The 12,169-nt window shown below is 41.8% G+C and overlaps 1 protein-coding gene across 1 annotated transcript in view; it reads right to left on the bottom strand.

The window, feature by feature from the left end:
- Nucleotides 1-3,395: 3,395 nt before the first annotated feature.
- LOC128715971 (calcium uniporter protein, mitochondrial) overlaps nucleotides 3,396-12,169 on the bottom strand; it is a 104,490-nt gene continuing 95,716 nt past the window's right edge. Inside the window, exons 3-7 of the mRNA XM_053810894.1 lie at nucleotides 11,063-11,291; nucleotides 5,238-5,343; nucleotides 4,058-4,159; nucleotides 3,782-3,985; nucleotides 3,396-3,695 (exon numbers count right to left, since the gene is read on the bottom strand). Of these exons, the coding sequence (XP_053666869.1) occupies nucleotides 3,396-3,695; nucleotides 3,782-3,985; nucleotides 4,058-4,159; nucleotides 5,238-5,343; nucleotides 11,063-11,291 (941 nt within the window). The remainder of the gene's footprint in view (nucleotides 3,696-3,781; nucleotides 3,986-4,057; nucleotides 4,160-5,237; nucleotides 5,344-11,062; nucleotides 11,292-12,169) is intronic.

A 12,169-nucleotide genomic window follows, 5' to 3' on the forward strand; every position in this document is an offset into this window, starting at 1 on the left:
GTAAGTTTTTGAACAGAAGGTAAGAACAGTAAGGAGCGGATACATGTCGCATTAAATAGTACGTTGCGGTGAAGTAGGAAGAAGAATGATCAGTTAACCAGTGAGTCAGTTCGATTTTAGCTAGCTACGCAACCGGGGAGCACCTGGGAAAAAGGCAAAATGCGTTAAAGCGAAAGTTACAAGGTACAGAAAATTCCCTCAACAAACAGCTACAAACAATCGAATCGGGACTCCGGACCGTAAAGATATGTGGTGCTAAAGGTGTGAAGAACCGGTGTGTTGGTCAAGGACTAACTGGAGCTCGACATGTGAGTGTAAAGTGCAGCAGATACCGCCTGATACAGAGACGCCTGGTAAGAGAGCAGAAACGTTACGCCCCGGGGGCTAGTCAACAATGCGCAACTAGAGATTGTTTTCTGTGCTTTTTATTATAAGCTATATAGGTCTAATAACATGGGTAAAGAGTGTTTGGAGAAAGCTTTGAGGTTTAACTATTTCATCATACGCGATTCGAACGATTAAGAGTGAAGAGAGATAGTGAAAGATACGCCTAATTATCTAACCAGCAAGTGAATTGCCCGCTTGGGGAGATGGAGGTTTGCGCCTCCATGTCCCAGCTGCTAAAGATGGCTGATTTTAAGGTAGGGTTGCTTTTTTTTTTTAAAAATGGCTCTAAAAAGGATTTATCAAACGTTGGTGGTGGTGGTACGTGCAGGTTTACCCACCACCAATCGTGAAACGATCACTACAGTTCGGTTGGTCACAGTTTTAACGATAGATTTTACATGTGCTTGTGCGTGTTGTTTTGTCTTACGTTTGTTTTCACTCGTTTCGAAGGTAGTTTTTGGGTAGTTTTCGATCGATCGAGATTTACGCTCGAATTTGTCTAATAGGACTGTTCTTTTCTTGCACTCGACTTCCACACGCGTATGAGAGCGTTTTGCTGCTGCACTCGTCCTTGAAGCCTCTGTAAGCTTAAACCCTGTAGATTTAAGTTTCACGTTGAAAGATTACTAACCCTAATACTGCTATAGCTATCCGAGGCATAGAAGAAGGGAGATTTGTTGCTTTTTTGTTTGTTTGTTTTCGTTTCATTCGCAATCGTTAAATACGGCTTAAGGATCGTTAAAGCCGTGCGGAGGCGTATGAAAGCTGTTTAGCAGTGATTCGCTCCACTTCCGTTTGCTGCGAGTTTGTATGGGAAAGCTCGATGTTTTAGATTTAGATAAAGCAGTGCCATGAGTTCGCCGCCAGAAACGCTACGTAGGGGGTTTGCTTACTATTCTGCGCCTAAAAGAAACGAGAAACAACAAACAAGTTCATCAACGGAGTAACTTTTGCTTTTTCGAGCACAATCTAAATTCCTGACCGCTTCTATTCGTCCGGTTTTTGTGTTCGTTGTCGCACGGAAAGGCAAGATGCTAAGATTAGTGAAAGTGATGAAGGTTTTTGCGTATGACGGTCTGTTTGCTAGAAAAAGGTCTAATATTAATTGGCCGTAGCCTGTGTAGTTTGTTACTTTCAGCAGCCCCCACTTTCCGATTATTCACCGTGCGATATCAAATTGTCGCCATTTTGTTTTGTGCATGTTACTTCAAAAGTATTACGTTAACTGTAGTTCTGTTCACAACTGTAAACCCACTCTCGCTTTCTCTCACTTTCTCTCTCTCTATCTCGCTATCTCTCTCGTGCTTGTTTTTCATTTTTCTTCCTTACACAACCGTACACTTGCCTTCTTCCATTTCTTTTCTTACGGGTACTAATTTTTTAAATGGTAACTTAATGATTTTCTTCAAGTGTTTTTACCTTTTGCTCGGTATTCGTATTAGCAAATCGGGCAAATAGTGATTCAATTCTCAATTAACCACTAGCCTAATGTACACGCCATATGTTCAACAATATGTAACAATTTTAGTTCGTTTTTATGAGAACAAATCATTCAGTACAACATAGTACAAAGGTTAAAGTAGACGGGCGTGAGTGTTCACACAAAGTTTATGTTTTATGTATAGTTTTCTTTTTTTTTTAAACAAAGGCACCAATAATGCTGAATATGTATTTGTATAGCTCGATTATTATCCTATACCGATTGGAGACAGAAAGTTAAATGTATTACCTAACTCAGTAAAACAAAAAAAAACATAAATGATACCTGTCCACCACGGAGAGAAACAGCAAACAGAAACGTAAACTATAAAACTAAAATGAAATGGTCGATTTATTAAAAATCCCAATGATAAACTAGGAAAAAAAACCATACATACATACAGAAGCGTTTACACTTTTCTAACACACTGCGAAAACTGCGCCTGTCGGATGTTGAATTTTAAGTGCCGCCCTCAGATCTTTCCATTCCACTTGCATTTCCTACGTGTGCGTTTGCAAAAATGGCGTTTCTTAAAACGATAAACTCAATACAAAACAAATGACATTCGGCTCTGGGGTGAGATTCATTAAACTGAGGCACTATTAAAAGCCATTCGGTACGCAAACACACATACAAACAAACATCAACTAACTAACAACATTCGTTTCGTGATAGGAATATGCACATTGCACACCTCTCCGATGATGCACGAAACCCTGTGTGCGGTATTGTATTTTGTGGGGAGAACGTTTGTGAGGTAATAGTTTGAAGTATAAGTTAACAACACTGAGGGTACACTATGTAAGCCTTACTTCAACAAATATTAAGAAAAAAAAACACAAGTGTAATGTAATAAACCGAAACAATGTTGCGGTGTAACACCGTCAGCTCCGTGTAACGGCCGGAAACCTAACACGAACAGTACCTTTTAATGTGGTGATGTGTGCGATAAGTACTGGCCCTCCAAACGCTGAAGGTTGGGCGCGTTTTGATTGTGAGGCATTAAGTAGTAGCTGTGGCAAGGGCACCTTGTAGGCACTCGAAACCCAAGCATTTTATCATTCTTTCCCTAATACGCGTGTTGTACCACTGCCACGCGGAGGGTCCTTACGCGGCTGTGGATAGGAAAGCACTCTCGCTAGCCCTGTTTTCGATTCGATCGTGGGAAAAAGCTTACATCGAATCACTATTACTGTACACACGTTGTTTTGTTTTCTGCGTGGCCCGGCATATTCATACACGCTTTTGTGCGCTTTTTAATGGGTTCTATGGGGGTTTTTAATCGATTTTTCCCAGCGCGTTCCTTACGGTGTGATGTGATTTTAAAAATTGATTGTTGCTTATCCGAGCTGTTTACAACCGTTATCGCACCCCTTTTCGAGCACCTCTTTTGCTCTTTTAACTCTTGGTTTTAACTCAACATTACCGCGTCCAGATCAAAAAAAGACTCCTCACTTTACTCCTCTACGATAGTCACACACACACATCATTACAAGCAACTTTATGTGGTCCGAAGTATGGCTTCCCTCTAGTGTTTGCTCTTGAGCGCACCACCGGCCGAATCGACCACGGGTTGCATTTCGAGCGCGGCCTTCAGCTGCTGCTTTTTCGCCAATGCAATTTCGCTCGCGCTAAACGTTTTGGTCTTTGGCGGTGGTGCCGGCAGATGCATGTACAGTGGATCACGCAGCCGGCGCAGATCGTGCTCGATTTCGGCTATTTGTCGCTTAATGTCGTTGTATTCGGCCAGATTAACGCCCGCCTTCTTCGCTGCCTTGTGGAGCGTGATCAGGTGCTGACGATCTTTCACGTCCGGTAAGAGATATTCCTAAAAATGTACATCATAAAAAAGCATAATGATAAATATTGCTGCTAGACCTCGCGTTGCCTTCTATTTCCCAAGGTTTCCCCTACCTGCTTGGTAAGGACGAAGTAAGCGTAAGCGGCCATTGCCGTACCGTACGTGACGAAGTACGTTACCGGTTCCATAATATCCCAGGAGTATTCCCACCAGGTTAGCCGGGCGAGCACACCGAACTGTACCGACATCAGGCCCAAACCGACCCAGGTTAGGGCATTCGTCTTTCGGGCCGCCTTGTGGTCGAGTTCGTTCTTTTTCTGCAAGCAGCAAAAGCAATAAATTAGTACCGCGCTAGGCCTTTTGCGTGCGCCGGGACACCGTATACTTACCACTTCCAGTGGGCCAAGCTTTTCGTTCAGCTGCTCCAGCTTGCCGTTAAGTTCTCGCTCCTTCTGAACCTGATGTTCGCCCACGTGCAGCGCTTCGTACAGCTGTGGGAAAGCAAACGTTAGAATTAGCTGTTTTTTGTTTGGCTTTTATTGTTCAAACTAATAATAAAGGCATTGCCAATCCCTGCTCAAACATTTCACAGTTCCTGTGGGACCGAGGTTTAATTTGTTCGATGGAAACGATCAATTAGTGGAAACGATTAAAATGCCCTTACATACAGCGAACGGAAAGGTTTTTGGTGCCCTAGTCGGTAACTAGTGCTCGTTGGCCCCGGGGTACCAATTCGATCGGCAATTCCCCCGCCTAACATTTGTGTCCCGGTTGGGTTCGGTGTTTACACTGCTCAGCTGTCAAATTCGAACCTTTTAAAACGAGCCACGATTCGATTCGGGAGAATAAAGCGAGCCAAAAAAGGTCTTGAAAAGTTGGGAGAGGCGTAAAATATACTTCGAAGGGTTATGCGTTTGTGCGTTTAAAAGATTGTCCCATGTATATGAGGCTATTTTTGATCTTTTAATACTCTTTAAGGTTTAACATCCAGAATGGACTGTTTGTGGACTAACCAAGACCTTTAGTAAAGCAGTAAAGCTTTGCCCAAGATATCCATTACTTTCAATAAAATGTTGAATATCTTGAAGATTTTGAATTAGACGCTCAGAGTTTCTGTTTCATTTCCACAATATCACATGATTAGTTGAGCTTCCCAGTTGGTAATACACTTTGAAGCCTCTTTCAACTCTCCCAACTCCAATAAATCCATTTCTACTGCTGGTTAAGCCGCAAGAGAAACGAATAAAATAAGACCAATCCACAATTCTCTACCGCCAAATACCACAATATCACAACAGGCAGGATGGACTGCTGCCGCTCACGGCATTTAATGGAACAAGGCAGCAACGTACAGCAGCCTTCCGAGCAATAGAAACGGGAGAAATTACTCGGTTGCGTTTACTTATTTCCAGCACAAAACAGTCCATTATGGGTTTTGTTTTTCGTGCTCCCGTGCCACCACGATGGATTGCATTTATGACATGAATTTCCCATTCATTTGTGTTAGCTGTGGAAAAGCAATAGGAAAAAAAAAACGGGGGAGTTCCCTCCCCAAAATGCGTTTCTTACCTGTGCCACGAGTGCCTGTACGTCGCCTAGTCTAGTGATTTCTTCTGAGGTAATTTTTTCACGTTTCGGTGGCTTAACGTAGTATTGTCTGTCGTTCAGATGCAGCCTGCAATGAGTGTAGTGAGGAGAGAAAAAAAGGAATAGAAAGAGAAAGAGATGGTTAATGTTAAAGCCATAACGAGTGATTTTCATTTAATGTGTTTGCAAGTAATTTAATTTAATGCCCACACTGCGCGCGATACCCATCGATGAGATAGCTATTTTGTTTTCGTATTTCAGCTTCTCTTTATGACATTTTAAACTAAACGGATTAAGTTGTTCATCCACCAGCCATAATCCGCCTGTGATCGATCTCAAAACAAAGCCAAAGACAAACAAAAACGGTGGAGGGATGAACTCCCCGTTCACATACACAAACAAACACACACCCGAACGGGGTTAGCGATTGAAACGCATTAATCCTTGTACAACAAAATTCTATCAAAACGTGAGCAGCATCCAATGTGAGTGTGGCCCAGCTGCACTCAAGCACACCGATCCGGAATTCATTTTTAAATACTTCCTTCGTGAGCAACCGGGCGCCTCCATTGTGAAAGCTCGCACGCGCTTTTCCTCGCTACAATTCCACACACACACATACATTGCCAAAAAATGATTAAAAAAATACTCACACACATACAATAATCGACCCTTCTCACAAAAAACTTTCCTAGCGAGTTTCGATGGGAATACCAGGTGCGATGGTGGATTTTTTGTTTGCTTGTTGCTCTCCTTTCCATTAAGGAAACTTTTCATTCTCCTCCAAACCGCAACACCGAAACGGGAAGCATTGGGCAAATGGGATGGGAACTTGCTTTTCACTGCGGAAGGAAATCCGTTCGTTTACCTGCGCTAAGGCACACCGTTTGCATGGGGGATGCCACCATGAAGCAAATGGGAAATTTTCCCACATGGAGGAAAATTATTTAGAATGTGCTTTTCTTTCTACGTATTCTTGCCGAACAAACGGGATGCGGTGCGGTGTGTTAGGGTGTGCGGGTTGAACAAGACGTGCAGATCAAACGGAAGCGTGCGTCGATTGGAATTTCCACCTTTCCAAATAAATTTGCTTCAAGGATGACAGGGATGAACCGGTTGCAATGGATGGTTGGAATTTATGGAGGAGTATTAATATCTAAAGCGCCCTAAAAGCATTATGCACGATTGGATTGCATTCTACTCAACGTTTCCTAGCTCAATCTATTGCATTTTACTACCCCCACTAAATCGATCTTCATGTGTGCCGAATTCCCCAAAACAGCATCTCATCCATCCGGAAGCTCCCGAAGTTAAGAAAGCTGCGGTTGCCTTTACAAACGACGCTCATTAAAGCGTTCCCTTCGGGGTACGTGGAACATTTGCAGTCAGCTTCTCGATCTCCGTCAGCACCCCGTCCGGTGAGTAATTACCGTACGGTGAAGTGTGGTTTGGAAGCTGCATTGACTTCGACCATCACACGCCCACTTGATCTAGCTGCACACCCATACGAACGCCGAACGAACGTAGCGGAAAGATTTACGATGCAATTTTAAGCAGCCGTATCTTCGAATACGGTGCCAAATGTATTTCACGGCTGGGTTTCTTTTTTTCGGACCTGCCGACGAAGGATATGCTTTTCTTTTCTGGAGCAAACGTCGGAAATAAACACATAAATTGCCCCCCGGGTTGGGTTGGTGAAATCGCCACATCAAGTGGAAAGCTTTCCACAGAACGATCCCATTCCGGGGGATGAATCGTCCTCAAGGAGGACGCAATCGATCAAGCTGGGCTGGGTTTAATGGCACGGAAAGTGTGAAACCGTGGACTGTGGATGGCAAAAGCATTGAAGTGAAAGATTAGCCCGTGCGGTTGACAGCTAATTAATGTAATGCTTCGCCGGAGTGTATTTGATTGAAACTAGCTCTCGAAGTAGATCATTTTTGGTCAATCATGTAGAGAGAGAGAGAGAACAAAAAAAGGGGCACACAATATGAGTACGTTCGAAGTAGATGCTGTCACTTGTCGCTTGGAGATTATGATGGATGATGAGGCAAGTGACTGTGGGCCAAAGCCACTTTATCCTGAAAGCTTTGCTTGTTTTGATAACATGATGTGAATTTGTGTACGCTGTTGCTTGTTGTCTAATTTTTTATCTACCGCAGTGTCTGACACAAAACATCAACAATAATTAATTACACCGAATTTCGTTTTATGTTTCTTTAGCAAACCTCTTCGTAAGCCTGAAGCGTTAAATGTCTAAATATATTTGAATATTTGATCTCACTCAGACGAATGTTTATTTTTGGGAAGCTTTATGCAAATGTATTAACACTAAGTTCTGCTACCCTTTAATCGAAATATTAAGACTAATGGGATCTTTAAACATAATAATAACATAAACGAAGCTTTACTAAAATCATCTTCTTCTTTACTGGCACTTCTGAATCTTTAGCAATTTATTAATTGCTGTGGCAACGGATCGATAGAACGCAGTAGAAACGATACGTTAATTTAACGCTAGGTGGCGCTCGCAGCTAATGAGGGAACGTGTTCGGTGATCGATTATCCGAGAACGATCCGGGAACGTTTGCAGGATGTTACATGATTATTCGAGGATTTATGAATCTTTTGGGAAACATGAATTCTTTGCGAGTTAATGAATTATGAAGGATATAATAATGAATCTTCTGATATTCATAAAAAAGCTAGAGATTACCAATTCTTCATGAATCTCCAGAGATTGTTTGGACTTTGCAGACATTTAACAATTGTCACAGAGTGATACGCCTTGAGAGATTAGTTTAATTTATGTAGAATCGACTCATGATTCGAATGACTCTTCTTAATAGATTAACTGAGCACAATACTAGAAACTTTTAAAATATTAATTCATGTATCAGAGAGAGAGAATACGAATTATCTTTAATCATTAACAGATTAAATTTCCTTTAATAACTATTATAAAAAAAATTGTATGTCAACCCACAAAACAGTATTAGTTTTTACCCTTTTCACTAGCTTTTACCCCAATACCGTTTTTATCGCATTGAACAAAAAGGTTAGTTACAAGTCCCAAATAAACGAATCGAAAACACACGGTGATGTTGCGATGTTATTGACAGCAGGGGGGGGACCCGTATTGGGCGAACGACACACATTCGAGGAACACCAATCATTGGGATTATTAATTACATCCCGCGTACGCAGCTGTCCACACACGCCGAAGGGCGTGGGAAAAGCGATAAATTATAACAACCAAGCCCACAACCACAACCCCGTAACCCTCGCAGAATGTTATGCGTTGCCAAACAAAAAAATAATCAAACGCCGGTTAGGATTCACAAGAGGTAATGAAAAAGAAAACAAATACTCTGATACGTGCTTCCCACGGGGCGAAAACTAATTTCAGCTGCTCGATCGAACGTACACGATAAGAAGCAGGGCCCATTTTCGGATGGCGCGGACAATGGAACAGTCATGAAAAACGGAAAATCTAAAGCAAAACTCATGGAAATTTCTCCGATAATCCGGTACGAGTAGTTGTGGGTGATGGTTTTGCCAAGAGGTGGATAAATATATCCTCGTGAGTAAAACAACCCACCCGCCCACGTCCAGGGTGTCCCACCAGCCGGCACTCTAAGCTTGGTTTTCATCTCCAACGTTCACGGCGGATTTTTCCAACCCCAGACCGGAATGAAATTAATCCACCATTGGGGTGGGGTGGAGCGGGAATCGCCCCCCGAGAATGTGCGCCATATACCGGGTAAAACCAACTAACCATCGGGTCCAATCAAAAACCCAATCTGATTTTGACTTTCACTTCCAACCGATTGCACCGGGCGGTGGAATGGTGGGAGATTATTTAGATGAGCATCGGAGTGCGGACTGAGGAGTCTGCCGTGCGGTACACGGTTTAGTTATCCGATTCCGGTCCGGTGGATGCCGATGGATCGATGGGCTTCCTTCAGCGGTTAGGTGGGAAAATCTAACCCCTAGAGGATGTCGGGATGGGTAAAATGAGCAGACAATTTTCTCACCGCACCTTGGCGTTGGCCCACAATGGACGGGCAGCGATTTGCCTTTTTGCAGGATGGATACGAAGAAAAAGCAGTATTTCAGAGTCGCATCAGGGTTTGAAAAAAAAAAAAAACGATCCGCATGATCAGTGGCAATGGTTACGGTTTGCTAATATTAAATTTAGCATACGGATAAGAAATCTCACCGAAAGTGACAGTTTTCTTTACGGAACGATAAAAAATTGCACACCGATGAGGGGGTTGATAGTGTGGTAAGTTTACGCCATGTTATCAATTCAATTGGTTTTGACAGAAGGTTTCGGAATATGCTGTGAGGTCTTTGCCCTGGTTTAGATGTGTGATTTTTTGTGTATAATCAAATAGATATTCTACTGATAATACGGAAAAGAGCCGACGTTGTCAAATAATAAACCATAAATATGAATATTCCAACCGTTTTATCCGAGTTTCTCAACTTCATATTGCCCAACAAGAATTTTTGTAGAATAAGAATATGTTTGAGATTCATTGTCTTCAAAGTTTTGATCTGGAATCTCCTTTATAAGATCCCACAACTATAAATTCAGCAATCTTCTACATAAGATCTAAGCATTAATCAAACCGCTTCACACAAGGGAATGGTCGTCTTTAAAATGAATTAACGGCCAAGAAAACGATTTGTAGACTTGGTTGTCCGGTGTCATTCTAATGACTTGACCAATCAATAAAATATTGATGTATTGTCCATGTAAAGCTGATAAATGCTTCTTTATCGTCTCAGAGGGACATGTCAGTTGCTCGGTTATTGATTGATTATTTCAGCTTCGTCCATCGCATAAACAATCTAAGTTGAAATGTTATATTTATATCTAATATTATATTTTATATTTTGTAACTGTTCTTGATAAGAAGAATTGGATAAAGTTTAATTGAATAGTAAAATTCGAAAGTAAAACCTGATTTTTTTTATAAAAATAGTCGATAAAAATCGAAATCATTTGCGTTTTCTTAAGTAAATAATAAAGTATGATTGATTTAAATGACATCAGGTAAAGTTCTATTACCACTTTTACATCGTTAATGTGACACCTTCGACAGATACTTGCCCCAACATCCGTTGCATTTTGCGCATGCAATCGGGCTGCGAATAATGGGATCATGTTCATGTTTGGAATAGTTGTTCTTAATGAAGAAAACCTTCCTGCATCTCATCTACCGCTCTGCCACATCGAAGGCAATGAAAGTTTTCTAATTTAATTGCAATTTCTCAACGTTAACTATCTTAAGGCGAAACCACTTGTGCCCCACTGCTGTTCCTTGCTGCCGTATCAGCGGAAGCGTCCATGACAAAGAAGCAAAAATCGGCTGAGCGAACTGTTGAATATAGATGACGTTGCGGATTTGCTGCAAAGTGAGCTTTGCTTTACGTTTTCCCCCATTTTGTTCGGAACGGAATCGTACTTGATGTAAAAAGTATGTTTCAACAAATGGGGCGAGGAGTGCAGCTATAGAACAAGCGTATTATCTTCTTGTCGGCAACTTAGTACAGATCAGGACCGTCGTCATGTTGGGAAAAGGGAAATTTAATCAACAAAGTGCATCTTCTATCTGTAATCATTTAGAAGAAAGGCTTCAGCTACTTCAAGTTTTTTAGCGGACAGCGGGCTACTCACGTGTCACAATCAAACGATTTCTTCAATAATGGTGTGCGGACATGAAATACGACCATCCGTCCACCATTTTGAAACTTGGCGCCAGCTTGAGACCCTTGCAAAGCATAATTCCACTCACCAAAACTCGTCGTCCATCAGGTTCTCGATGGAGCAAGCGGCCGCTATCCGCACTCCTTCACGGTTAAGAATGGCTGCCCGGTCGATGCCACGGTCCTCCATCTTCAGCATGTCGAGAAAGTCGCCTACACAGTGCGTTACCGGTCGCAGCGTGAACTGGCAGCGTTCGTTCCGCGAGGGCAGTGGTACGGTGACGTGGGGCAATCCGCGATAGTACCGAACGCTTACGTCTGCAATAGAGAACGAAAACGGAGAGAGAGAGAGAGAGAGAGAAAGAATTTAATCAATCGTATACGCACTATGCGCCCCTTCCGAGGGCGCACTCAGGAAGGAAATACTTGAACAGAAAGTCTGTAAGCTGAGTACGACGTAACCGTTTGATTTTATGACAATTGTTATAACAGCACATCACAGTAGGGAGTCGTTCAGGTAATTTTGTTACTGCAAGAATATTCTTTGAAGTGGCACAAACATTGTGCCCTTCATGCATAAGTGTATATGAATATAAGAAAAGGAAGAAAGTAACTAAAATTATTATTAAAAAATTTTGAAGACGTTCGACTAATATCTTTTGAACTAAGAAGAAAATATAAAACCATTAACAGTAACCCTATTTACAATGAAAAAAGAGCAAAACACGAGAAACAAAACAGAATAAGGCACAAAATAAGTTTAAAAAAATGTAAAATTACACTACCGAACAAAGTAAACAAGTTGAAGGACAAGAAAACTATATCAAAAAACCAAATTGTTGTAAGTAAAGCGATAAAACAAGGAGTGTATATCTATTTTTTTCATGGATTCTTGAAGCATTCCGAACCAAATAACAATGCTTTTTACCTAATCAAAGGTATGACCCATTCACACGTCCTGGAATGGTTCATTTTCACCTTTGTGCTCCCATTGAGTGTGAAATACAAAGAGAGAAAGAATAAAAAAAAAACAACATTTCCACAGCATGTTCCTCATGCATGTTCTCCTTCCGTGACCTCAACCCACAGTCCCCCGTTCCCAAAACGGACCCGAAAGTTGTTTCTGGGGTTTCTTCGTATTTGTTTAAATCCCATTTTCTATACACTTCCACCTGTCATTCTCGGTTGGGTTTGTG

This window comes from Anopheles marshallii, chromosome 3, assembly GCF_943734725.1.
Source record: "Anopheles marshallii chromosome 3, idAnoMarsDA_429_01, whole genome shotgun sequence".
Lineage (NCBI taxonomy): Eukaryota > Metazoa > Arthropoda > Insecta > Diptera > Culicidae > Anopheles > Anopheles marshallii.